Genomic DNA, 27,797 nt, shown 5'->3' on the forward strand with positions numbered 1-27,797 from the left:
GACACGGACCCGTCACCTCCTGGGAGTGAACGTGAAAAATGAGGATCTTTTAGAAACATGCTCCCTGGTGTCCAGGGAGAAGGACAGGGCCCGAGGCAGGACCTATGAGCTTTCAACCTCAAAGGAGCACGCCTCAGAGTGTCCAGAATCGTGCAGAATCATCCTGCATCTGAACGTGCCTATAATCCCAGTGGCTCTGGAGGCTGAGGCAGGAGGATCGCGAGCTCAAAGCCAGCCTCAGCCAAAGCAAGGCTCGAAGCAACTCAGTGCAACCCTGTCTCTAAATAAAAGGCAAAATAGGGCTGGGGACGGGGCTCAGGGTCGAATGCCCCCTGAGTTCGATCCGTGGTACTAAAACAAAACCCACATATTCCAAAGGCACTCTCAAGTCACCCTATTATTTTTCAAAACAGGTGCTTGACAGCTGTAGGTCTTGACAGCTGCAATCTGTCCTGCGAAAGACGCTGTTCCCGCGGGGCCACATTACCGCCTGTTATCGGGCCTGCTGACCCGCAGAGGTTAAGGATCCATCTTAAGTTATCAAGCTAATTACTCACAAGAGCAGCCAGAAAGAATGGGTTTCTAGAGCCTGTGAACTGGAATCTACTGTGAATATGGTTATCATCCTTTATAAAAGTTCTTATTTATTTTAAGAGAGAGAGAGAGAGAGAATTTTTATTTTAGATTTTAGTTTTCAGCAGACACAACATCTTTGTTGGTATGTGGTGCTGAGGATCGAACCAGGGCCGCACGCATGCCAGGCGAGCGTGCTACCGCTGGAGCCGCATCCCCAGGCCCATAAAAGTTCTTATTGAAAATATATCTAACGCTCCGTAAGTGGAAAACTATTATTTCCACATGCATTCATTCAAAATACGAACATATTTTGAAATACGTTCCTAAATCTTAGATGCACCTGTTTTCATGGTTGAAAAAGGCCCACCACCTCAATATGCACAAAAAGTGTGAGGGGGACAACTGGGGGTTGAGTTGATTTTTTTGCAGAGGGAAAAGTCTAAGCAAGAGAAAGCATTGCAAGAAATAAACATTTTTCCCCCTTGCCCATGACTTGGCCCAGTGCTGGATTTTTTGTCACATTGTTTTCTTGTGATGCATGCTTTCTCGTTATTCTCATTCACGTGTTGTTCACTGGGGACTGCAGACTAATGCATCATGCTAAATTGGAGCACCTCGCAGTCTGTAAACCACACACACCCCGGACTTCTGTGACAGTGTAACTCATTCATCACAATTCCGGGTTCCTTTGCTACAAACTTCAAAAAGATACCATGTTTTAATGAGGGATCACTGGAGAAAACATGATGAATTAAGTGTGTGCGAGCGGAAAAAAGAACAACAGCCCCCAAGAAAAAGCTTTGCAGTGCAGAAAATCTTCAGCAAAGCACCAGGCACAGCCCAGCTACTTGGAGTGATTGACAGTTGTGGGGATGTTTGTTGTAGAGTGGAAGCTGGGCCCATACGGTCGTGCGCTGCATGAAGACCTTTCATCCACCCACGAGGCACGCTTGCGGTCGATTCTGGTTTCTGCGTTGACATGTCTACACTTGAGCACTATTTTAGAGTCTACTCCCTCCAGTCATTTGAAAAGAATTTGCCAGAAAGCAATGTGCTGTGTCATGCCGGCAGCAGCCCCCCCGTGGCTCTTATTCACCAGGTCACCCGACTGCACCAGGAAGCCACAGAGTGATTGACATGCGTCATTCACGCTTGCACAGGGACACTCGGTGGTGCTCACTCGATGCCCACACAGCCTCAGGATGCCAGGCACGCTGCTCACGCACGGTCTGCGTTGCCCAGGTCGGAGACTGCACCTCACAGTGTGGGATGATCAGGGTGGAGAATCTGCAGAAATGGAACTCGACCTGTAACTTCCCAGAGGGGTTCAAAGCAGAAATCTTTTTTTTTTTTTTTTAATTTTCCAGAAATTCAGAGTAACAAACAGAGTTTGTGAACCTATTCTTGTTGGAAACAGGTTCGACAGACAACTCCAATCCACGTCTCCTGGGGCACATCGCGAGAGATTAAAATGCAGTTGGAGGTCTGTCCTCGTGTGTCGCTCCTAAATATTTGCTTTTCTATGGTGATGGTCCAGCGGTGGATATGTGCTGCCTAGATGTTTCTTTTTTTTTTTTTAATTTCTTTGCAGCTGCGAGGATGTTAGCTCATAACATTGGATACAAAAGTTTGGAAACAACAACAGCAAAAAAATGTTCTCTATGTTGTTCCGATTCTGCTCCGGTGCTGGGGGCGGCGGGGAGGCGGGGGAGGGGGGGTGGGGGGGTGCATCTTCCCAGATGTGGGTCATGTCCGGAGAGAAGAGAAGAGCAAATGTTTGGTGATGGTGCTTTCAGCCAAACATAAAATAAAGATAAGAAAGCGGCCAGTTTATGCCAGTTTGTAACTTTGCCTTTATTTAGAGCATGCATACAGCAGGCTGTCGGCGGAGAACCGGTGACCCTGCCTGCCATGTGGCTGGAGGGGTCCCCTGGGAAAAAGTGTGACTTGGAAGAGACACACACACACACACACACACACACAAAAGGGGAGAAAAATCTCCAAACTCCCTAGGTTAGATGACTCCCCATCATCCGTCTTGTCCTGGCGCTGGCGGGATTCACGACATTCTTTGGAAGCTGATGGAGGACTTTGCAAAATCAATGCTTCTCGGCTCATGAAGGGACCTCTCCATGTTACGTTTTCACTTCTGGACGTCGGGAATGGTCACTTCTCTGGAAATCACCAGAAATGACAAAAGTTCCTATTTTGAACAAAAAGAGTAGAAGGCAAATGAAGTGCTTTCGGTATTTTTTTCTTCTTCTTCTTCTTCTTCTATTTCCTTTTGTCCATCCTTTGGATAGGGAGGTTTCCTCTCGGATTCCCCCTGAAGACAGGTTTTGAAAGGTTTTAGGGGATGGACTCCCTCCCCAAAGACTCCCATCTTTACTTTTGGTTTTCCCGCAAACTTGGTTGCTTTGGATTCCCCTTTGTTCCGAATTTCTCCTTCCCCCGTTTTTCCCGTATCTTCCAGGAAACGTGCAAAGACTGCCTTGGTGTCAAGACGCCGCTGCCCAAAGCCAAACAGAAGGAGCGAGAACAAACAGGAGAGACTCTTGGGGCTCCTGCAGATCGTTGTCCCATACACACAAGGCACTGCTGCCACTTACAAACGCTCCCACAACGTCCCAGCACAGCAGCAATCGCAGCCGAGAGCCAAGGAACGTCGAGAGACCCAGACCCCAGGTGTTCCCGCACGACCTGACCCTTCTCTAGGATGCCAAGGGTCCGGTTTGGTGGTGCGTTTCTGCTAGGAGCTCGGTGAACCGCTGCTAATTGGTCAGACAAGTGAAAATCTGGGGTGGATCTATAGGAAGCAAATCTACAAAGGGGCAAAAAATACTCTTTGTCTGAGAAATGCGAATTTGCATGATCTTTGGTCAATGAGTACGCCAATTTAAGAGACGACGGGTAGCGCTATCGGCTGTCCCTCTGCCGTTGAAGGTGATGGCCTTGGGGGCAGGATGCACAACCAGCGTGCTGGGTGCTTGTGACCTTGGAGACCCGCAAGGGTGCCGTGTTTGCCAGGGTCTCGTTCCTTGGAAGGATTTGGTGGGTATGTGCACAGGGACGGTGTGCATGGGCTGATATTTTTTAAGACTCTTTCTATCCTAAAAGCAAACTTGTAACCATCCAGAGCCACCTCATGGTCATGCAGCCCAGGAGCTCCAAGAAAAACAGAGAAAGGAAGCAGGACTTTGCCTGGCAACTCTGACCCTGGGCACATGACTCGGGCTGGGACGCTTTGATGTTCTCACGTGCAGACCTTCCGTTTTCTTCTCTGTAAAAGAAAACAACGCACACGGGGTGCCTCCGAGCTGTCACGAAGGTCAAGTGGATATTTACCACGAAACCACGACGCTGTCGGCTCAAGCACCACCGAACCACATCCCCAGCCCTTTTTATTTGTTATTCTGCCACAGGGTCTTGCTAAAGCTGCTTAGGGCCTCGCTACGTTGCCAAGGCTGGCCTTGAACGTGCGATCCTCCTGCCTCAGCCTCCTGAGATTGACATTATCCACATACCAACAAATCTTAGCCCTCATGCAGTGCCTGGCGGACCGTCTCACTTTGAAATTCATGGGATGCCTGGACAGGATTCAATCGATGGGTCTGGTGTTTTACGAAAGAGCAACACAGAAAATGGGCCGGCCGCCAACACGGCCTTCCTGTTCCCTTCTGTGCAATCCGTCCTGATGGGCTACCGGGGAGAAGTGCTTTTTCCCAACCCTCTCTATGATGGGGGGGGGGGGGGGAAGGGCCTCCCCTCATCTCTTTGAAACTACGTGTGAAATCTTTCCAGAATCAAGGAAGCAGGCGTAGAAGGAAGCTTGTTGGTAAAACCAAAGTCGGCTCATGCTGAACCACTCCATCAACCTTGCATCTGTTTCCCGAGACCTTCTGGAGAGTTCTGTGGCTAAGGATGTCCTCGCCCACTCTAACCTACCCGCCAATCACACTCTCTGAAATCTCTCGTGGATGGTGTGGACTTTGTACACGTCGCTCAGTTCTGGACAGTGACGTTCATATGTAGTGGGCCCCAGATTTGGAATCTTTTTGCTGAAAGCTCTTGGAGATAGGAACCGATTCAAACAACACTAAAGGTCCCGAATGTCAACCTCTTTATGTCAACCTCTTTATGATCATTTCTATATGATCGATTTTGGAAAGCACAGAAGTGTCGAGTTGGACCAGGCAGGCGGCGACCAGTCTGCAGGGAGGGATGCTAAATTCTCTGTCTGTTAAAGACCCAGGTGCTAAAGACTTGGTCTTCATAGACTTACCACAGGCCGATGGATGATGGACCAGAACCTCGGAAACTAAGCCAAAGTGAATCTTTGCTCTTTACAAGTTACTCTCTCAGGTAATGTGTTCTAGTAACTGAAAACTGACCGGCGCAGTGGGTGTCTTAGGTCTAGCTTCCTAGAAGCAGGGTTTGGAATAGGGCTTCTCTGGCCGGGGATCTATTCAGGGGAAACTCCACTGGAGACCAGCAAGAGCCAGCTCCCATGCAGTGCCTTGGAGCACAGATTCTACTGCAGACTTGATTGCAGTGGGGGCTCCCCTTGTACTCCCGTAATGATGGCGGTGGTGTGGCCTCCTATAGGGGGCAGACTGCTTCTGCTTGCTGGCAAGATGGTGCCCACCCACCAAAGGTGAGTCTCCTAAAGGGAACAGCCATTAGCTACGAACAGAAATGGGGGACCTCGTCGTGCTGCTATGAAGTCTGGGACATGTCTCCCAAACCCTACAGTTTCACACTCACTCCCTCAACCATACCACAAAGGCTCATCATGAAATCTGGGGGATTGCTTTGAATAAGGAGAGAAACCTTCAGATTTGTCACTAAGGTAGGCCCCCCCCCTACTTTTGGTACTAGGGATTGATTTCAGGGTCTCACTAAGTTGCAGAGGCTGGCCTCCAACTTGTCATCCTCCTGCCTCAGCCTCCTGAGTTGCTGCAATGATAGGCATGTACCATGGCTCTGGGAAAACAGGGGGGTTTTGTTTGTTGGTTTGCTCGCTTGTTTTTTGTTTGGTTTCGGTTTGAGCGCTGGGTTTCAGACACAGGGCTTCACGTGGGCTAGGCACATGCTCTATCGCTGAGTCGCTTTTAAAAGTGGAAATACTTTCATTACAACATTAACTTTTTTAAAAAATCTGTTTGTTTCGGTACTGGGAATTAAACCCAGGGATGCTTTACCACTGCTATACCCCCAGCCCTTTTTTAATTTTTGATTTTGAAACAAGTTCTCCTGGTCTCACCCTTATGATCCTTCTACCTCAGCCTCCCGAGTCACTGGGATGACAGGTGTGTAGTCCTGGGCCCAGTGACAACATTAACTTTGTGATTCGGGCCCCAAGTGCGCACAGGCTGCATGTATTATGTCACATTTAATCCAATATATAAAACCGTACGATCGATGTGCCACCAAAGAAATGAACAAGTCAATCAGCATATTTTCTACTATTTTTTAAAGATGTTCCATTACCGTCAAAACAAGGTGGACTTTTAAGTCAGTCCAAGGACAAACATGGATTCAAAACATGATGGTTTACACCAGGCATGGGGGTGGCGCACCCCTGAGACCCCAGCCACTTGGGAGGCTGAGGCAGGAGGACTGCAAGTTCAAGGCTGTCCTCGGCAACTTGGCAAGGCCTGTACTCAGTGGTAAAGCACCCCTGGGTTCAATCCCCAGTACCCCCCCTGCTCGGATGTTGTCCTATGGAAACTCTTAATAATTTTTTTCTTTGAGTGCACGCGTTGCTTGTGAGTGTGTGATGTACGCACTGGTGGCTTGAAGCCTCCCATCACCTGTCATATTCTCCTGTCCCCTCACCTGTCCAGGGCAAGTCCTCCCTGTGAATTCCAACATCCCCTGGTATCCCCGGGCCCCGCCGGTCTCCTTTCTCCTGTGACGGCTCCAGCTGTGCCTGCTGCGGGGACCGGGTATGGTGCAGGTGCAGGGAGGGCCAGGGCTGGGTGCGCATGCTGCACACTGTCCCACGGTACGGTACGGTCTCTCCCCAGTTCAGGTTGGTAGCAAAACTCAGCAGGGACAAGGTGCTTGCCCACCCAACCCTGACCCAGGCAGCTCGCAAATCCAATAGGTAGCTTGGGCAACACACTTGGGGTGGCCCGTCGGCTGAGGGCAAGGGCATTTGGTCATAGGAAGGGGAAGTGGCCATTTCCTGCCAGGCTAGAGGACAATGCAGCTGGCAGAGAGGAGTCCCCGCCAGCACCATATCTTTGCACACAAGTGTGTGCCCAAGTTCCTGTGCAACCCTCCTGCATACCCAGAAGCCTTTGCAGGAGGCTCTGCTTCCTCCTCCCAACCTTTCCAACTTGCTTGTCCTTCTGGCCATCGCAAGTCTCCCCCCAGGGGTGAGTCTGGACATGCAAACTCTGCACCTCTGGTGATTCGGCACACAGGTGACAGGCCCTGACATTGGCCTGTGGAATCACTACTGCACAATACAAAGATGCACAGGGCACTTCCCACCCATCCTTTAACTTGTAAATGTCTCTTGGCTGCCAGCCACTGTCTATCAAAATTCTCTACCCTGATGCGTGCAGGTAGCGCTCACACGGGGGACTCCCCACACCTGGCTGTCATCCAGGTTCAAAGCAAGTCTTTTTCCATCTTTTAAAAAAAGGAAGCTTTGCACCACCCCGCAAATCATGGGAGCAAGTACCTGCTCATGAAAGGGCTTTCTGCACGGGGCTCACTCCTGGGAGGTGATGAGTCACAGGAATGGGACCTTCTAAGACCACCCTTTTTACCCATTAATAAATACCCCATGCAGGGTTGTGCATGGACCCAGAATGACCCGTCCACTGTCCTTCCTGGGGGTTTTGGTTTTAAAGGTAGGGGTGGTGGGGGAGGGGGCCCCTTTCCAAATCTTGCAAAGACTGACTGCCTGCCATCTAAACAAATCCGCTAGGTATTCCTAGGGTAGGGTTAAAGCCTCCACCAATGGCTTTGCAATTAATTACAAAAATCCCCAGCCGTTATTAAGTCCTAACTGAGTAATTTGCAGCTTATTTTACCCCCAGCTAATTAAAATGTAATTGGGATTGTCTGGCAACGGGTACTCTGTCAGCAGTTTTTCTTGGGAAGAGAAATCAAGCCAAGAGACCACAAGAAAACCCTTTTCACGGGACTTGGCTTCATGGAAACCGCTTCTGTAGCCGCTGCAACTGTAAAACAAATAAATTACGTTGACTGACAATTCAGTAAAAAAGAAGGAGGTGGGGGAAAAAAAACAGATTCTCTTCTTCCCTGGGAATGCGCTGCTCCTTTTTTGTTCCACGTTGCCTTCTTGTTGAAACAATAGCTTGGCATCTTCTCAGGAGAGTGACTTTCAGGGTTGGCCCCGGGTGGTTTGGAACCAGGTGCCTGGGGAGCAGGTGCCCTCCAGGAGATCCCTGTAATGTCACCGGCTTCGGGGTGCGCTGGGTGCTAGGGTTTCCTCCCCACCCACCTGGGGACCCAGGAGGAGCGTCTCCAAGTCTCTGGACATTGCTTCTCTGACTTAGAACAAACAGAAGTGCACACTCCACGAACTGCACAGGTGGATTGGGCCCCTGCAGGTGCCAACTTTGAGCTCTCCGTGACCTGCTCTTGGGCAGAACTGTCAGGAAGGACATGCCAGGTCTACGGAAGATCACCCTCACACCCCACCATCGGCTGCCCAAACCCCCTCTCTTTGGAGTCACCCCTCCAACCCTGCAGGAGGGGCGCACACTGCAAGAGCAGAGCGCTCGGCTTCCAATCCCTGCCCCCAGTTGGGAACCTGCAGTCAGTGACTGCCCTCCGCCTTTGTCCCTGGGGCTGGAAGTTGGGAGCCTGGAACAGGTGGGCAGCTAAAGGGAGAGGCGAGAAGGAGAGGGAGAGACAAGAAGCAGGGCGTGTGAGAGGATGGTTCCAGAGCTCAGCTCGGCAGGGAGAGGCGAGTCCCGGAGCCGCTCGCTCGCGCGCGCCCACCGGCACCGGGAATGCTGCGCAGGTCCTGCGGGGTCCTAGGCACGGTGCAGGGTCCCCTCAACAGCCACCGGCGGCGCCGACAGTGTCTACACACACACACACACACACACACACACACACACACACTCCTCCACCCTCCAGGTGGAAGAATCTCCATGCGCTGGTGGATACTCTGACCCCGGGATTCGTCCCGGAGCATCCAAACGCGGCCCTGCTAAGTTCCCCATTCTCTGAAACTAGTCCTCAGCAAGACCTAGAACCTCTGGAGGTCCCAAAGGCGCAGCCACGGTACACCTCGTACTCTCACCCCGGGGCACACGGCCTGGCCCGGATGCCCACCCTGGGCGCAGGAAGGGAAGGCGGCGAGCTCTGCGCTCGCGGGGCTTTAACGCCCGGAGTTCAGCGCCGACCCCAGTGTCCGCCCGCGGGCACCTGCGGCAGCCGGGCGCGGCCCCGGGACTCGTTCTGGGCGGGCAGCTCCCGGGACCCCGAAGCCACCCGGAGTTTGCCGGACTCGCCACCCCGCCCGAGTGGGCGCGCGCGTGCAAGCCCTGGGAAACCAGCAGATCCACACACCCACACTCGGAACCCACAGAACTCCTCGCTCACACACACACACACACGCACACACACACACGCACGCACGCGCACACGCACACCAAGGAAATGGCCCCGCGCTCCCCAGTGGCAGGGAGACCGTGGAGGAAAGACGCAGCGGGTTTCCACTTGGAGAGGCCGGTCCCAGCTCCCGGGTGCACGGACCCGCTCCGGAGCTGCGCGACAACTTTGCGCGCCGCCCACCCTGGGGGTCGCGCGCCCCGGTGCGTCCCCAGCCGCCGCGCGCACCGCGGGGAGGACCCCGGGAGGGCGAGGGGCCCCCGGTACCTGGAAGTGCTGGACCAAGGCGGAGATGCGCGTGATCTGGAGGCTGAGGCAGCGGGCGGCGCAGCGGGCGCCCTGGACGCTCCCCGCGGACAGCGACTCGTCCAGCCGCCGCGCGGCCGCGGCTCCGGGGCTCGGCGCCAGGCCGCCCCCGCAGGCCGCCAGCCAGAGGCAGAGGGTCAGGGCGGCGCCGGGCGCCCCGGGCTCCATGGCTGCGGGTCGCGGGCGCCGGGCGCTGGCCGTGGCTCCCAGCTCGGCGCCGGGGACCTCGCGGCCGCCGCCAGCCGCCGGGAAAGTTGAAGCCTCCAACTCCAGCCCCGCGCCCGCCCGCCCTCCGCGACCGCCCTCCGCGACCGCCCTGCCGTCCCCCGCGGGGGGCGGGGTGAGGGTGACAGGCCGCCGCGCCATTGGCTGCGAGCGCAGTGAGTGACAGGGGGGCCGGGCCCGGGGCCGTGCGCAGGTCTGGGGGTCCCCCCTGAACCGGGCGCCCCCGGCAGGGCCACGCGGAGCGCTCCCCGGTGCCGCGGGGTCTCCGCGTGGTGGGTCCCCCCTGCAGGGACCGCCACAGTCCGCAGGGACACCGTCCTGACCCCCTGTCTCCCCAGCAGCAGGACAAACAGAGGCAGATGGGAGCTGGCCAGGGCGTGGAAGGGGAGGGTCTCCCTTTGGGAGCAGGGACGGGTCGCCTGGGGGCCTCAGAAGTGCCCAGGAGGGGTGACAGATGGCCCCTAAATTGCTATCTCCCACCCGGGGTGGAGACTTCGCCCTTGGCCCAGCAGAGGTCAGTACCCCTCAGAGGAGGGAGCCCACCCGGGGGCAGGGGGTGTGTGTCACACTCCCTGTGAGCGAGTTAGGCAAAGCAGAATTCCCCAACTCCCTTCCTCATGGGTTGGCCCAGAGCTTCCTAGGCTTTGAAGCTGCTGCCCCCATCGTGGGTGACCCCTTCTGGGGCTCTTTGGCCTCAGGACTTCTCTCTCTCTGTCCCCGGCCAGGACCTGGCCAAAGCCAGTGGACACAGGCACTGATCACCCACAACCTGTAAGAAAGCTTGAACCTTCTCTGAGCTCCACCAGGATTGGACAGCCTCCTCCTGGCAGGTAGAAGACTGTGACACACACACACACACACACACACACACACACACACACACACACACACACTCCTGTCGGAATGTGGAGTGACTGATTGACATTCCTGGGCTCTGACATCCCCACATTCCCACACAGAAGGGCACTTGTGGAACCGGGCGTTACCAGCACCACACAGCTCAGACCAGACGGGGAGGTGCTCAAAGATAACATCAGAAAGCCTGATTCCCCTTTGCGCACAGACTTTACAGGGGATCACCCCCCAATCCCCAGCACTGGCCTGTGCGCTGCCCATTTCCACTCTACAGTTAACCAACGGTGTCTTTGTGGGTGTGCAACGTGTGCAACTGTGCCAAATCTCACTCCTAGAAGAATGTGCACTTGGTGGAACGTTTTGTTCTCGCTGCTGTGAACCTATGATTTTTAACAAGTTTCTGGGAACTTTCGTTTTATAAGCGGCCTCACAAGTTACAGAAACTGTCCCACCTGTAGGTTTTGGCCTCAGCAATGTTATATACTTGGGGCCGGAAACCGAAAAATTTAGCCATGAGCTCAAATTACGAAAAGCTCTCCAAAAACCACAGGGGAATCCTTCCCTAGCGTTTGTGTTTAAAAGTGAAGCAAATACCTGGTCATGGTGACGGCAAGCCTATTTGGTGCACCCCCATTTTCTTATGGTAATTCTGATTTATGATTTTTGCATGTCAAATCATGAGATTTGTATCCCAGAAAGCGCGATCACAAGGACAACCCACGGAGCTTTTAAAAACAGCTTCTAGATGTTCGAAGGAATCACTGTCTAGTTTTAAGAGCAAGGTGTAGGTTACCTTCTGTGGGTTCCACACCAGACTCATTTCTATGAATGAATGCATTTCCTAATAAGCCACAAGGAGAACACGTAGTCCTTTGAACAGAAAACGCCAGCTCCAACATATAGGGCCACCTTATAAGGCGTAGGTTGAAATACTACTTGGTTCTGTTGCTCTTTTCCTTTAGAACTATCACCGACATCTTCTGTGTGCTGCAGGCCTTTCTGAAATTATTTATTTTCATGGCAGTTTGAAATTCCTTTTCAAAGCAAAGCATCCTAGTAAAATGAGGAAGCAGTTAAAATCTAGTTGTTGTAGTCTCACTGACTTGCTTAGGGCCTCACTTTGGCGGAGGCTGGCTTTGAACTTGCGATCCTCCTGCCTCAGCCTCCCAAGCCTCTGGGATGAGAGGCGTGCACCACCATGCCCAGTCAGAAGCCATTTTTAACTGGAGAAAAACAGAGACTTGAGTCGGACAGCATTTATGAGTTGCAAGCAGATTGTCCTAAGGGATCAGTGACAGGAGTAGGGGGAACACAGAAGTGAGGTTTATTTTCCCCTCTCATTGTCTCTACCGATGATGCATCATCATGGGTCTTCTCTGGGCAACTGCAGTTCAAGTCAGCAAATGCAAAATTGCAAAGGGCAAGAATGAAGCTCCTCAAGTTTGCTTGGAATTTGGTAGTACAGCCTGGGTCTTTGCTCCTTCTTCAGATGCAGCTCCCTTACTTGGGCTCAGCTTTCGATTGGGGGATTCAAGGACACCTTGGATCTTGGGTGATCTAAGAGGTCCACGGGCTAAGGTCTTAGATCCAAGAGCTTGGGTGATGTAGAAGAGAGCTCCTAGGAGAGAGATGAAACTGTGACGTGGGAAGTCCAGGGTACAGTGAAAAACTGCAGAGGAAATGTCAGATTTGCATCTTTTACCATATGATTTCAGGAAAGAGTGGGATGTGCTTCTAGGGTACTGAACCCAACTGGTTCCCAAAGGACCGCTGAATCATTTGGCAAACGGTGATTAGCTTTTTACATAGGATCACTGAATATATACTCTAGTTCTCACGAAGGAACACGCACTCGCTGTCAATCATCTGCTTTCTTTTATCACCTTGCAAGGCTGGATGCTCTCTGTGGGGATAATCTTATCACAAAACATAGTTTTCCCTTTAACAAGATTATAAAAGTGTAATCACAGCCCAGTGAAAGGGTCTCATTTTTTTTATTAATTACCTGGATGTCTATTAAGATTTTTTACAAATGGTCAGAAATGCATGGTTCTTTTTGCACTTTAGAGAATATTTTAAAGATGTTTTAAACTTTTCTTGAAAAAAAAAAAAAAAGATACCAAGGATTGTCAAATCCTGTGGTTTCAAACTCTGACTACTGTTCAAGAATTTCTCTCCTGACCTTATCCACCTGCTCAACTGTCAGTTGGTGTTAAATTTATCTTGGAGCTTGTTCTGCAGTGAGACCAGAAGCATATTCTAGGCAAACTTGGGACTCCCGGTGGACACCTGGCTGCAGGTGTGACTAAAATGATTACTAAAACATGCAACTTTATTGGAATGCACGGTCCCATGTTTCAGAGTTCCATGCAGGAGGGCTGTTTCCCCTCCCAGCGCCTCACGGGGGGGGGGGGGGGAATTTGTCACTTTTAACACATGTGGTGACATCTGGTATTTTTAGTGCTTTGCTCAGCCTAGGCTGGACCAAGGAAGGGCGGTTGTGTTTCTGAAATCAGGTAGCTTCCAAGGATATCAGATGCCTGTAAAATCAATGACGAGGAAATCAACTAATTTCACTCAAATTCTAAATTTTTACTCAAATTCCAATGATTGCAACTTGCAGAAGCAACCATAAGGCTGTCAGAGCTGCTATGTCTGACCTTGTGTATGAGCTGTAGACAGAGCAGGAAAAGCATGCCAATCGTCACAAATGAAATGCTATTTAATAGTCAAATGCACGGGGAGCCGTTTAGAATATGAAAAATAACTTGCATATTTTCTGTTCTTGACCAGACCAAAATATTCCTGGCGTACCCCCAAGCAAACATTTGGAGAGGCGTAAATGAATTTTAAGAAACTTACGGAATTGGAACAAAATCTTAAATGATATGACGAACTAAAAAAAAAAAAATGCACTTCTCACTTCTGAGTAGCTTGTTTTCAAGTGAAAAGCAGGATACAGTTTTCAGTGAAGTTCGTGCCCCAAATTCTGCGAATTTCTTAGCTTTGTCCTCTAACAGAACTCCATGGAGCATGTCTTTATTGTGCAGTTTCGTTCTTGAATATGGAAAGAAAGCGACGGGTGCTCTCGAGAATGATTGAAACCGTGTTCTGTTCAAAGTCTTAAGTGGGTTTTTCGGCTCTGATGTCTTCAAGCCCCTTGAAATTTACACTGAGCTGCACAAATACCAGGAGATTTGGAGAGAAGGTTTGCAAGGTCAAGAGCGGCTTTTAATAGGAGACAGCGCCACACGCTGGCCGGACAGGTGAAATGCAACGCAAAGGAACCGGTCCACTCTGACCAGGACAATCATGCCCTGTCTTCACTTAATAACAACTTAATGACTTCCAGGGTGCATTTAAAATTAGGGGCGCTTTCTCACGTAGGTAAGTCACCCTGATCAAAGTTGGGAAAAGTAGCACTTCCTCCCAGCAATTTTTTTTTTTTGTTCCCCTAGTTCCAACCCACTTTGCAAACTGTACCATGCAATTCAGTGAGCAGCGGCAAACAGTCGGTGAATATCTGTCTGAGAGCTTCAGTCCAGAACAGCTCGAGCTTTGCAAGCTTCTTAGGGCTTTGCAAAATAGGAGAACGCAGGAATAAAGTTTGCCAGGTGAAGCAGGGTTAAAAAAAAAAAAAAAAAAAGTAGCCGACAATCTTGACCTTGTTAGGGAACATAATGATCCAGAAACTGAGGAAATGCACTCACTGGAGAACTTCAGAGAGGCCCCGTGCTACTCCAGGACCACGTGAGCAGGATCTGTGAATGAAATCACCGAGGCATGAGTTAATAGCTTCCTCTTCCAAATCCACAGGGGCTGCAAAGCTCCCTTAGGATGCAAATCATCAAACACACCACACACACACACACATTTTGGTTTACACCCAGCATTTTCTATGGTGGCTGATTGGAACCAGCTGGAGACTATTCTGCTCTGTGGCTGGATATTGGGTGTCACAAGGACTCAGGAGTCAAAAATCGTGTTTCCTTCCCTTCTGTTCGGCTTCTCCTTGTTTTGTGGGAATATCCATCTCTTATTTCCACGAAACTTGGACCCTGAGTTTCAGAGACCACCCATGTCACAATGTTCTTTTTTTTTTTTTTCTTAGCAACGTGTGACAGTCAGGTATCGAAGATACCAAAAGGGATGCCCCTGGTCTTTCGGCAGAGATCCCTCAAGGGACTATTTTTCCTAAAGTCTCTCTGAATCTTGCCTCATCTGAAGAAGGTATTTGGTAACATTGTAACAACTTTCCCGCTCAAAAAAGACTTTAAGCGGAGGGATGGCTGTGGGTTCAAGAGTGATCTTTTTCCCCTTCCTTCACACAATTAGTAGCTCCCGTTCTGGACAATGAACAAGAGATCAGATGGTCTTCATCCACAAGGGATTTACTTTCAGCATCTTGATATTTATACCGTAATGATCTTTATATATGAGAGGACTGTGCTGGGGAAACGTTCAGCTGAGAGCAATCATACAGGCAGACACACACCCAAGCCAGGCTGAGCCGTCTCCGCCAATTCCTTGTCGTCTCTGGGTTTCAGTACCTTCCCTTTGTGAAACAGAGAGCGCCATCGAGGCACACCCCCAGGATTACTTTGAGACGGTCTGCCTAAAGGTCTGAGTTGAGAGCACCAACGGTCCACAAGGAAGGCCCAACGGTGCCAGATCAACACAACGTTCACAGACCTCTGAAAACGTGAGCCGCCCATAAACTTTGGCTTCTCTGAGGTCTTGAGATGTCCTCCTCTCCTCTTTGCACGTGACTTATCTATCATCTTGGCTTTCAACAAATATACCCTCTTGCATGAAGGGTTCCCGACCATTCTTGCACCAAACCTTAGCACTAGCCGAGCGAGGTGGCGCACTCCTGTCATCCCAGTGTGGCTCGGGGAGGCTGAGGCGGGAGGATCGCGAGTTCCAAGCCAGCCTCTACCAAAGTGAGGCCGCAAGCAACTCAGTGAGACCCTGTCTCTAAATAAAAGGCAAAATAGGGCTGGGGACGGGGCTCAGGGGTTGAGAGCCTCTCTTTGGGTTTGTTATCATTGTGACCATTGCATTTTAATGCATCTCCCTGTTCCCGTCTCTGTCTCCATCTGGAGTTCACACTGTACCTGTCTCAAAGCCACTTCTGATAGTTGTCCAGCAAACTCTTCGCCTGGGTCTGGGACTCACACACATTCACTCCCTCTCCAGTCTGCAACCTCGTTGCCTTTGTTAGTTACTGTCTTGCTTTTTGGTTTCCTAATAGTGTTTCACCTATAACTTTTACTCAGAGGGTTTGGAAGAAGGGCACAGGCGTTTACCAACAGTGGGACAGTTAGCAGACGTTTCCAAGGTCTGCAAACCAGTGACAGCAGGCCGTGCACCACCCCGCACCCAGAATGCAATTTGGCTGGTGTCATGCCCACAACCCGGGCTGTACCCGCCAGCAGGGGGCGGTACAGGGCAGGCCTGTGAGCCCCAGCACCTGCCCTTAGAGTCCCACAAACTGGACCCTGTAGGTCCCTCCCCCCCACCACCCGACCAAAGAGCCTCATACACAAAGCCTTAAATGACAGGGTTGAGTCAGAAAAACCCTGGAGAAATGAGGAAGGAGATTCTCAAACCGTTATCTGACACAAGGAAGCAAATGAGAGGTTATTTCAAGGATGATGGCCGTACCAGAGAAATACCATCTCCCCAGTAAAATGCAGAATGCAGTGACTTTGAGAAATCCAGAGAGAAAAGAGAGAGGGGGGGGGGGGGGTGTTTGGGCTTTGGATGTATTGGACCATATGAAAATGAAGATGCAGCCCTATTTTGCATTTTCTTTAGAGACAGGGTCTCCCTGAGTTGCTTGCAGCCTCACTTTGGTAGAGGCTGGCTTTGAACTTGCGATCCTCCTGCCTCAGCCTCCCGGAGCCACACTGGGATGACAGGAGTGCGCCACCTCGCTCGGCTAGTGCTAAGGTTTTGTGCAAGAATGGTCAGGAACCCATCATGCAAGACAGTATATTTTGTCCAAAATTGGAGTTTTTATTTCTTCTTTCCTTCGTCCAAAAAGACATCTTAAAGGAGACAAGTAATTACGACGAGGGAAATACATTCTCACCCAATGCACAGCCGACAAAGTGTTGGGATGACTGGTGGTCAGAAAAAAAAAAATACCTCCGATAAGGTGAGCCTTTCTGCTATTTCAGCGTAAGTTGATGCGCTTTTACACGTTTGACTGTATCCTAAAATGTACCAAGCTCACTTTGGGCTGGAAATTAAAAGCCTTCTTGGAGAACGTGATCCTCCACAGGGTGGCTTATAAGTTTGCTAAAGGGGCGTTGATGCATGATGTGATTCTGCAGAACAGTCGGAGTACGCCTCAAGACAGCAGCTATTCACTTAGCCCATCATCTCTGAGTTCCACGCCTGGGCGGCCCAGGTGGCCATATTGCTCGATTCACGTAGAAACCACAAACGAATTCATAGCTGCACAGCTCACGTTAGCAAGACCCTGAGACCGGCAGAAGGACCACTGACACGGGAACACTAAGGCAGTCACGTAACCAAGTATCTTCCAGCTTTCGAAATCACTGGGAGACGTATGTCCTAATGAAAAACCCGAATAACACACTCGCAGACGTTACGGTTTGCATGTGAGATGTCCCCCAAGAGCTCATGTGTGAGACAGTGAAGAAGTTTTAGGGGAGAACTGATTGGGTTATGAGGGTCTTAACCCAATAAGTGAATTGATCCCTTTCTAGGGATTAGCTGAGTGGTAACTGGGTGTGGCTGGAGGAGGTGGGCACTGGGGCATGGCGTTGGGTCTCTATATTTTGTATCTGGAGAGTGGAGTCTCTCTCTCTGCTTGCTGACCGTCACGTGACCTGCTTCCTACCTCCACCCTCTCCCGCCGTGATGTCCTGCCTCCCCTCGAGCCCCGAGGAACGGAGCCTGCTGTCCATGGACTGAGACCTCTGAAACCGTGAGCCCCCAAATCGACTCTTCCTCCTCTAGAGTTGCTCTGGTCGGGTCTTTGAGTCACAGCAGTAAAAAAAAAAAAGCTGATTAAAGAGAATAAATATAAAAAAATCCTGCCACGGATTGCATATGGCACGGTGACCCCCTTGTACAGGGGGAGGTGATTGACCAAGAAGCACCGATGAGGAGGCCTGGGTGGGCAATGCGTCTGCATGAGGTTGTGCAGAAAACTTGCATTAGAAAGCGGATAGAGTAGCCTGTTGCATGAGGCTCACTCGAAGTCTGCCTAAGCCCCTCTGCACACATCAACGTAGATGGAGTCCGTCAGGTCGGGGAGCATTTGCCTTTATTTTTTAAGTCGTTTTCTATAGGAACTGTCAGCATATTGTTTTTTGAAGTGTGGAGTTGGAACTGCCTGGAGCAGGGACAGCCAACAGTATGAACCTGAACGTTTCACTGTTGCAAAATGTGTGCGTGATCCAGGTTCTCAGACACTTGACGTTTTTGTGTGCGTGCTGGTCTTGGACCAGTAACATTTTTTATTTATTGTTACTTACTTTTCAAGCCTTACTTTAGCCACTTAAAGACAATATACTGACAGGGCATGGTGGTGCACCCCTGTAATACCAGAAATTTGGGAGGCTGAGGCAGGAGGATCACAAGTTGGAGGCTAGCCTCAGCAACTTACCGAAACCCTGAGCAACTTAGCGAGGCCCTATCTCAAAAATTAAAAAATGATAAATCTGAGGATTTGGCTCCGTGGTGAATCATCCCTGGGTTCGATTCCCAGTGCAAAGAAAGAAAGAAAGAAAAAAGACTAGTTATGGCACAATTTGCCTCAAACTCATTACAAGTTGTATATTTTCTTTTCCAATTTAGAAATGACAAGGAAAAGAGACAATATGAAAGATCGTGAATTATAATCTACACAATTACATGTTCTTGAAATATTTTTGTGGGGGAGGGGGTACCAAGGATTGAACTCGGGGGCATCCGACCACTGAGCCCCATCCTCAGCCGTATTTTGTATTTTATTTAGGGACAGGGTCTCACTGGGTTGTTCAAGGCCTTGCTTTTGCTGAGGCTGGCTTTGAACTCACGATCCTCCAGCCTCAGCCTCCTGAGCCTCTGGGATTACAGGTGTGAGTCACTGCGCTCGGCCCATATTGTTGAAATTCAAAAAATGAGGTAAAAATAACAGTGCCCTACTCTCTGTTTCTTCTATGTTTATCAGAATCTCTATTCTATCAGAGTATCTATGTTTATTCTATATTTATTTAACCAGTTACAAAAAGTCCAGCTGTTGTGCAGCAATATCAAATATATCATTTGTCGAAAACATTAGTCAAAATGACATTTTTTCCCGTTGCTAAGTCAGAGATGAATAATTACTTAGTGATCAAATATCATTCTTGGGGACAACAAGGTACAAAAAAGTAATGTTTAGGTGACCGGAAAGTGTTGATCCGGAGAACGCAATTGCTTTGCAGAGCTGTCTCGACTCCCTGGTCAAACAATATCTCACAGGCGAAGAAATTAGAAGCTAAAAAGCCGGAGACAGGGAACGGCTCAGGGGGAGACTCGGAGAGCTATTTGCTAGAGGATCCTCATGAGACGGACAACATCCCAACTCCCCAGCTGACCTGGGGACCAAGGGTGGACACAGTGGGAGACATAAAGGAGGGTCACCAGTCGGGCAAACTGTCACCGTCACATGGCCTGCCTTAGATCCATCCGTGGTCCAGACGTGGCATCTGTGCTTGGGCACCTGGGGGCACGTTTGAAACAGGGCCAGGATAGAAACCCGCGAGTGGGAAGTCCCACCCCCATCTGGCCTTGGAGAATCTTCCGCTGCTTTGATTGAATTGTCTAACCCGACCCTGGAACACGTAGCCAGCTTCTCTTCTATGTCAAAATTCACAACCAATTCAGGGAGCGCCCCTGGTAAGGGGGTGGGGAGGACTTTTGTCTTCATTGAGTCCAAGTCAAAGGAGGCAAACGAGAATGATACAACTGGAAAACCAGGATATCTATGTCCGAGCCACAAGGCATTTTGCTTAATTGGATTGGGTGTCTTAGGTATCAGTATTTTTTTTTTCGTAGTACTGGAGCTTGAACCCAGGACTCTGTGCATGCTCGGTGACTCCTCTTTGTGCATGCTAGGCTAGTGCTCTTTGTGCATGGTAGGCGAGTGCTCTTTGTGCATGCTAGGCGAGTGCTCTTTGTGCATGGTAGGCGAGTGCTCTTTGTGCATGCTGGGCGAGTGCTCTTTGTGCATGCTGGGCGAGTGCTCTTTGTGCATGCTGGGCGAGTGCTCTTTGTGCATGCTGGGCGAGTGCTCTTTGTGCATGCTAGGCGAGTGCTCTTTGTGCATGGTAGGCGAGTGCTCTTTGTGCATGCTGGGCGAGTGCTCTTTGTGCATGCTGGGCGAGTGCTCTTTGTGCATGCTGGGCGAGTGCTCTTTGTGCATGGTAGGAGAGTGCTCTTTGTGCATGCTGGGCGAGTGCTCTTTGTGCATGCTGGGCGAGTGCTCTTTGTGCATAGTAGGAGAGTGCTCTTTGTGCATGGTAGGAGAGTGCTCTTTGTGCATGGTAGGTGAGTGCTCTTTGTGCATGGTAGGTGAGTGCTCTTTGTGCATGGTAGGTGAGTGCTCTTTGTGCGTGCTGGGCGAGTGCTCTTTGTGCGTGCTGGGCGAGTGCTCTTTGTGCATGCTAGGCGAGTGCTCTTTGTGCATGCTTGGCAAATGCTCTATCCCTGAGCCAGAACCCCAGCTTTTGGACAGTATTCTGCAATCTGTATACGGGGTAAAATTGGGAGTTCATAACCCAGTATTTGCCACATTGCATCTCGTGTACAACCTCAGGACGAGCAATCGCTCTCCAAAACCCCTTCCAAGGAACGTTCTGCAATTCCTTGACATCATAACCTGCAGGGGTGACCAGACGCAGCCCCCAGGGGTTGGGGAGAAGCAGCCCATAATATTCATCCACAATGGGAGACGACCCCCAGTCTGCACCTTCTTGGGACTTACCCATTGGTAGGTGGAGTGAGCTAGTTATTCTGGACCATGGGAGAAAGAGGATGCGTAACAAATACCTGCCTGCTTACCAGACCCTTGCTCTCACGCTCATCCTCCTTTAAGGCTACCCGGACCTCCACACTTCAACCTGGAAACTGAGCCCAGGTCCTGACACTCTGGATCCTCTTTCCCTGGCTTGACTCTGTCCCCACCGGGAACTCATCACCTTTTATTAGGATTATTATTATTTGTTCTAATTAGTTCTCCAGAATTAATCAGAGTAGAAGGCACTTTGACACATGATCCATGAATAACTTCTCCTTCTTCTGGTTGTGCATGATGGAGGATCCCAGGGGTCCTGTGGTCATATATGCACACAGGACAATAATGCCCAGTTCATTCTATTACCCTTCCTACCCCCTACCCCTCCCCTCCCTTCACTCCCCTCTGCCTAAGCCAAAGGAACTCTATTCTTCCCCGTTGTGAATAAGCATCTGCATATCCGAGAAAACATTTGCCCTTTGTTTTTGAGGGGGATTGGCTTATTTCACTTAGCACCATAGTCTACAGCTCCATTCACTTATCGACAAATGCCATCATTTCATTCCTTTTTTACGCCTGAGTAATATTTCATCATGTATATATACCACATTTTCTTTATCTGTTGAAGGGCACCTAGGTTGGTTCCATAGTTTAGCTATGATGTATTGAGCTGCTATAAACATGGTTGTGGCTGTGTCACTATAATATGCTGATTTTAAGTCCTTTGGGTATAAACTGAGAAGTAGGAGAGCTGGGGCAAATGGTGATTCCATTCCCAGTTTCCTGAGGAATCTCCATCCTGCCTTCCATAACGGTTGCACCAATTTGCAGACCCACTGGCAATGTATGAGCGGACCTTCTCCCCATATCCTCACTAAAATTTATAATTTTGTAATTCTAATTCTAATTATAAAATTATAAGTTATAATTGCCATTAAAATTATAATTATAATGGCCATTCTTATAATTATCAAGAATATAAGCAAAAAAAAAAATTGGTGAGACACACTAAATAGATAGAGTGAGATGAAATCTTACAGAAGTAGGATCTGACTTCCTTAACAAGACCCCTAAAGCGCAAGAAGTAAAATCAGGAGTCAATAAATGAAACGGATTCAAACTAAAAAGCTTCTTTTCAGCAAAGGAAACAATCAATAACAGGAAGAGAGAGCCTGCAGAGTGGGAGAAAATCTTTACCGCCTGCACCTCGCATAGCACACTCACCTCCAGGATATATCAAGAGCTCAAAAAAACTCAACACCAAAAAAAAAAAAACACAAATAATCCAATCAATACACGAACTAAGGAACCTAACAGACACTTCACCGAAGAAGAAATACAATCCATCAACAAATATATGAACAAACGTTCAACATCTCTAACAATCAGAGGAATGCAGATCAAAACGCGTCACCTTTGACAGTCTAAAGAACATGAAAGAAAAGGGTTGTTTTGTGAAAGAAAATAATGATTTTAAATAATCTGGAACACTTACAGTGAGCTGTCTCCCCAGAAGGAGATCTCTGTGGGAACAGATATCTTTGCCCATCTGCTGTGTTCCTGGTACGGACCTGGCTCTCTGTATCTGGTGCTAATCCTGCAAGCCACGCCCCGAGGCTCTCCTAGGAGCCAGCCTGGGATGAGCAGATGTTTCTAAGTGGCTGCAATTGTGCACTTAGAGCATCCAGGCTATGATACTTAGGGCCTCGCCACCCCCTAAGTATACAGACCTGGGTGTATAGTATTCCACCTCCCACTAGGCTCTTCCCTCTATGGGTGGTTTCCTGAGTTTTTATTTTGCCTTACCTTGCTTTACCAGTCCCTGCTGGTTTGTGACATATTTTCATTGCCTTTCCTGATTATTTCTCCTGATTTCAATGGCAATAGTTTTTGCGTTTCCGGTAGCTCTTGAAAAACGCAATTCTATTTCTTCTATTTTTTAACACTTGTCTCCGAAGTTGGGTCAAAGAAAGCAAATGAAGGCGGCGGACGTCCTGATCTTGCCCCACCACGTCAGAAAGCCAAATAATGATTCATCTCCACGGGTTTGGAAGAACGGCTCTCGTTTTGTAGGTCCTCTTCATTATCCTGTGAGATCTGCAGCGTAAATCACCTGGCGCCGACAAGCCGTATAATCTGAAGTACAGTAACCTCGCAGCCCTATACAGCCAAGTGATTTATCACGAGCTTTTAATTATATGAAGAGGCGCACTGAATCTATCTCTGTGTCCTTATCATTCAGCTCAGTGCCTGGAATGTAACTGCTGCCTGATAAATGCTTATTTAATGACAAAAATGAACGAACTGGAAGAATTAAAAATTATGCATGCCTGGGGTGGAGGTGACACATCACCATGTGAGATGGCAGGAGAAGTCTGGCAGCCTGTGAGCACAGAGTGAACATAAACCCCCCCTCATTTGCAACACACAAAAAAAACCCTGGGGCAGACAGCAGTGGCTTAGGAGGAAAAGAAGGATCTCCCAACCTTAACCGTCTTGTTCTATAATTTGCATGCATCAGTGAGACAGCCTGGGAAGTGGGTGTGTTAAAGGCCTGGCCCCCAGCCCATGGTGCTATTGGGGGATGTGGTTCCTTTAAGAGGTGGAGCCTAGGGGGAGGAAGTTAGGTTATTGGTATCTTGGCTTCTTCCAAGCTCTCCCGGCCATGACGTGCTGCCCTGCCACAGGTCCCAAGGCAATGGGCCACAAACCTCTCCAAGGTGACTCACGCCAACAGCACACAGTTGTTATCACCCTCACGGCTTCAGAATTTCCCTGTGGAGGTCTCATGCAGGAGCAGCAGCAGGGTCATGGCGGACCTACAATGGGTCACATGGGTTTTTCCAAGGCTGCCATTCCTCCACCCAGCCTATCTCTGGTTTCCATCAGCTCAGGCCCTTGCGCCTCACTGGGAACCCACTCTGGCTGGTTGTCTGCTTCCTGGGCCCATCCATGGAGCCAAGGCAAGGCCTTCCCTCTGCCCACCAGCCTCCACACCGGGGGTGTGGGGGCTCCGCAGCAGGTTGGCTTGCCATGTTGCACGGCAACTCTCAAGTTCAAGTTCTAGGCTCACCTGCAGACCTGTGCACATCACACCCATCACACGCACACCTCGCTTTCTGTTTACTCGTCATAAAAGGTTCCAGATGTTTGGGATACGCACTGCCACAGCGATAATGCGGGATTTGAAGACGGTGCCTTTTAAGCGGTTTCCATTCAAGATTCGATTTTAACGTGATTCTTGTGCACCCACCCTTGGGAGTGGCCCTCCGCCACACTGAGCCTCTTTTCCGTTCGGATGTGGCCACAGGCAGCTTTAGCTATGCACACATTGCTGATTGTCGTATGGCTGTATTTTTAAATGACCTGCACATTCTCCCCATGTTTCTCCAGGTCAAGATTCTCCTTTGGGCATCCCCTAAAACTCTTACACAGCACCCAGGAGGAATGCATGTGGTAGAACGGTTGGTTTTTATCAGATCCACGTATGGCTGCAATTAGAAGATCACTCATTGTCCTCAGATGCATTAAAGGCAAAGACACCTCCCTTTTTTTATTATTTTATGCAGACCAGTGCTAGGCTGCCTTGAATCTTGCAGAGCACAGAGTACCAACTCCGCCTTGACCTCAAGACACTTGTGAAATTCTCTGAGCAGGAGCAGCGTGTAGGAAGGCACGGGAAGGCTGTCACGGAGGATTTTAATTGTGCCACGGAAGCCCCTGCTCTTCCCATACAGCGTTACCCTCAAGAAACAGAACCCCTCCCCGCTGGAGCCAACAGCCGCTGCGTCGTAATCTGCTCTCAATCACGCCTCTCGCTCCTTTTGAATTCCCCCAAAGAACTCAGATTCGTCTTTCATTAGCGTGTTTCTGTAGTTTTGCAAAGTATGACCCGGTTGGGACACAGGGAGAATGAGAAGCAGATTTCTTCGTTAGAGCCTGAATGGACTCCCGTCACGAAACATATCCATCTTGGGCCGGGAGATGAGTGACCATCTCTGAGCCCTTTGTGGTCCCACGAAAAGGGAGACCCCAAGCACAGGGTCGGGTGTGGGTGCTTCCTTTGAGTCACGGGGTCATCAGTGTATGTTTATGTCAAAAAAGGACAGCTGACCCAATGCCACACACCGGCGATCCCAGCCGCTTGGGAGGCTGAGGCAGGAGGATCCCAAGTTCAGAGCCAGCCTCCGCAACTTAGTGAGACACGAAGCAACTCATTGAGGCCCTGTCTCTAAATAAAATACAAAACAGAGCGGAGGATGTGGCCCAGTGGTCGAATGCCCCTGAGTTCAATCCCCAGTACCCTGCCAAAAATAATTAGTTCCAATTTGTATGGTGGAAAAAATAGCATGAATATCTGATTTTTTTTTTTTTTTTTTTTTTTTTTTTAGTATTTATGACTAGTACAGAGAAGAAAGCAAACTTCATGCCCAAGTGGAAGAAACATTCTCGTACCATCAGAGACACACCTCAGACTTCTTTGAGCACGCACAGTGTCCGTCTTTTAGCCCTGGCACACTTGATCCGTGGTGTAGGAGACGGAATTCTGCTCTCAATTTCCACCAGTAATAAATCAGGGGTTCCGTCTTGAGGTATACAAAAATAAATTCTTACCCCTCTAGTGAAAGACTGAAGTTGGTATGGGATTGAAAAGCAAAGAGCAAGACAAAATTCACACAGACACGAAACGTCGAGTTTTCACGACCACCTTTATGACCTGCAGGAGAATTCTCAGTAGCACAGATTTTTAAAGACTTTCAAAAGATAACTGGCCCTGTGAGCATCTTGGCTCCTGAAGTTGTTATTTTAGTAAAGATTTGGGGTGAAACTGGGAGGATTCTGTCCCTCGGGGTGGTGGTGACAATGAGATGGGTTAGACCGGGGCCCTGGGCATTTCCTCTGCCCTGCACTCCAAGCCCACTGGCCACACTGGATCTCCAAGGGCAGCACGCGCTCACTCCAAACCCTTAAACTAAAATATAATAAATACGAGCCCGATTCATGTTCAGTATCACATCTCCTTTAACCAGATCCTTGAAATGGGTCACTCAGTGGGCAGGTCACCGCAGGGAAACTATGCACAGGCCTTGACAGCACGCGCTGTGACGTCCTGGAGTCCTCGGGCGGCGGGGTTCCAGCCACGGGGGGCCCCCGCGCGCTCTGCTGGCCTGGAAACCAACGGCCACTCGCTCAGTGTCCAGTGGCGTCGGATCCCTCGGCCGCGCCTCCTGCAGCAGCCCCCGCAGCCCCGCTCTCATGGGCGGCTTCCTGGCCAGGTGCCTGCAGAGGTGCCTGCGCAGCCCCTGGGCCGCCCAACGGTCCTGCTGCGCGCAGGGATCCAGGTGTGCCCGCCCCAGGCCGCGGCGCTGCCCCCCGGACCCAAACCTCTTCCATCCTGCCCTCGTCTTCCCGGGCTTCTTTGTCCTCTCCCGAGCCCTGACCCACACAGGGCCCCGCACTGAGCACACTGGGGACCCCAGGCCAGCGGACCCCGCGGCTGCCCAGCCCGGGGCGCCCAAGCCCCCTCTCTGGCCGCTCCTGAAGGCGGGGCTGAGCGCTCCTGGCCCCGGCCACACCAAGCGCCGGCCTCCGGGTGCCCAGAGGCGCCCTGGGACCCGCAGCCTGGTCACAGTCCTCATGGACCCGCCCCAGCGCCCAGGGACCCGCTACCAGTGCCCTCCCGTGGCGCCCATGCCAGACCCGTGCGCCAAGGCCACCGTGCTCCAGGCCCTCAGCCAGAGCCCCAAAGGCAGAAAGAAGGTGGACGGTCCTCTCTGGTTTGAGAAGCCGGAGCCTGAGGTCCCCAAGCCCCAGGTGGACAAGCCCCAGGTCGCCAAGGCCCAGGACACCAAGCCCCAGGACACCAAGCCCCAGGTCGCCAAGCCCCAGGACACCAAGCTGCAGTTTGAGAGGCCCCAGGTCCATGAAGCCCAGGTCGCAAAGCCCCAGGTCACCAAGCTGCCCATCCGCAAACTCCAGGTCAACAAGCCCGAAGTCGCCAAGCCAGAGAGCCCCGAGCTTGAGGTTCCAGAGCCCGCGAAGACCCCGGAGCCCTGGCCATCTGCTTTCCTGCCTGTGATCAGCTACGGAGTGACCAGGCCCTTCAAGCCCCAGCTGGGCCCTGCGACAGGAATCGACGGCCCAGGGCCCAGGAGACCCAGGCAGGGCCTGCCCCCCAGCCACCCCTCGCCTGTGGGTGCCTGCTGTGTCCCCTGGTGCAGGCACTGCACTGGCCAAGGACACTGTCTTGCAGCTGGAGACCCGGGCGCAGGTGCCCCCCAGTCCAGGGGCCTCGGGCCTGGCCGCCGTGCTCAGCAGCCTCAGCAGAGGAGCCCCCCTGAGCCCCGAAGGCCAGCCAGGCAGATGGAGCCCCTGACGGCCCCCAGAGGGCCCAACGGCCGCCTGTTCTTCAAATACTCACCTACAGTCACCATCTTCTCCTACTGACTCCGCTCTACCCCACGGGGAGGCTTTGGCCACCCGCAGACTGGCCACTGCTTGGACTCACAGGTCTGCCACTCCCCAACCTTCCTCTGTGTCACCTGAGGAGCCCCCACTGGAGGAGACTGTTGACCCCTCACCCCTGGCCGCCCACTCCCGCTTCTCCCTGGGAGGAGACTGACCAAGGAGGCGGCCTCTGCCCCACGTGCCCATTTCTTAGTAAAGTGTTGCTTCCTGTTTCATGGAGTAGGAATAGGAATAGTGAAGGTTTGTTCTCCTAGAGATTGTCCTGTTCTTCCTTTCCAAGACTCTCCCTGGAGGTTCTCCAACTGGACACTGTAGAGGGTGGGGCCAGACCTTCTGGTGATTGGTGCTGTGCTGTGCATGGGACCAGGAGCAGCCTCCCTGGTCTCTGAGGGGCAGCTGAGCCAATGCACAGTGTCTCCAGGCAATTTCCAAACAACCAAATTGTTGGAAAGCCACCAATCTTGAGTGGCATTCAAAAAAGGAGAAATTTTAGTTACATATGTTCAAATAGGATAAGTTAGAAGTAGATAGTTTGTATAGCACAATGTCATCTGCAGGAATTAGTTCATATAACTATTATTTAAAATATAAAGAATGTATTTTAATTCATATTTATGTGTATATCTGAACCTTTACATAGCCTGTGTGTTGTTGATTTAGTAGGAATTCAGTTAATTATTTATTAATAAAGCTGGTTGAAATATTTCAAAATATTAATGGGCACATCACTAGTGATAATGTCAAA

The 27,797-nt window shown here is 50.6% G+C and overlaps 3 protein-coding genes across 8 annotated transcripts in view; 1 reads left to right on the forward strand and 2 right to left on the reverse strand.

The window, feature by feature from the left end:
- Slc35d2 (solute carrier family 35 member D2) overlaps positions 1 to 27,797 on the reverse strand; it is a 141,627-nt gene that overhangs the window by 37,502 nt on the left and 76,328 nt on the right. The gene's annotated exons all lie outside the window — the stretch shown is intronic.
- LOC144370089 (uncharacterized) lies at positions 2,362 to 9,852 on the reverse strand. Its single transcript, XM_078030685.1, has 2 exons — positions 9,448 to 9,852; positions 2,362 to 2,779 (listed from the first exon to the last, which is right to left on the reverse strand). The coding sequence occupies exons 1-2, from the start codon at positions 9,850 to 9,852 to the stop codon at positions 2,720 to 2,722; spliced, it is 465 nt and encodes a 154-aa protein (XP_077886811.1). The 3' UTR covers positions 2,362 to 2,719.
- On the forward strand, positions 9,203 to 27,788 carry LOC144369995 (uncharacterized). The gene is made up of 2 exons (XM_078030547.1): positions 9,203 to 9,383; positions 24,976 to 27,788. Exon 2 carries the CDS (start codon positions 25,841 to 25,843, stop codon positions 27,029 to 27,031), a length of 1,191 nt encoding a protein of 396 aa, XP_077886673.1. The 5' UTR covers positions 9,203 to 9,383; positions 24,976 to 25,840; the 3' UTR covers positions 27,032 to 27,788.

Source organism: Ictidomys tridecemlineatus, chromosome 13, assembly GCF_052094955.1.
Source record: "Ictidomys tridecemlineatus isolate mIctTri1 chromosome 13, mIctTri1.hap1, whole genome shotgun sequence".
In the NCBI taxonomy this organism is placed as follows: Eukaryota; Metazoa; Chordata; class Mammalia; order Rodentia; family Sciuridae; genus Ictidomys; species Ictidomys tridecemlineatus.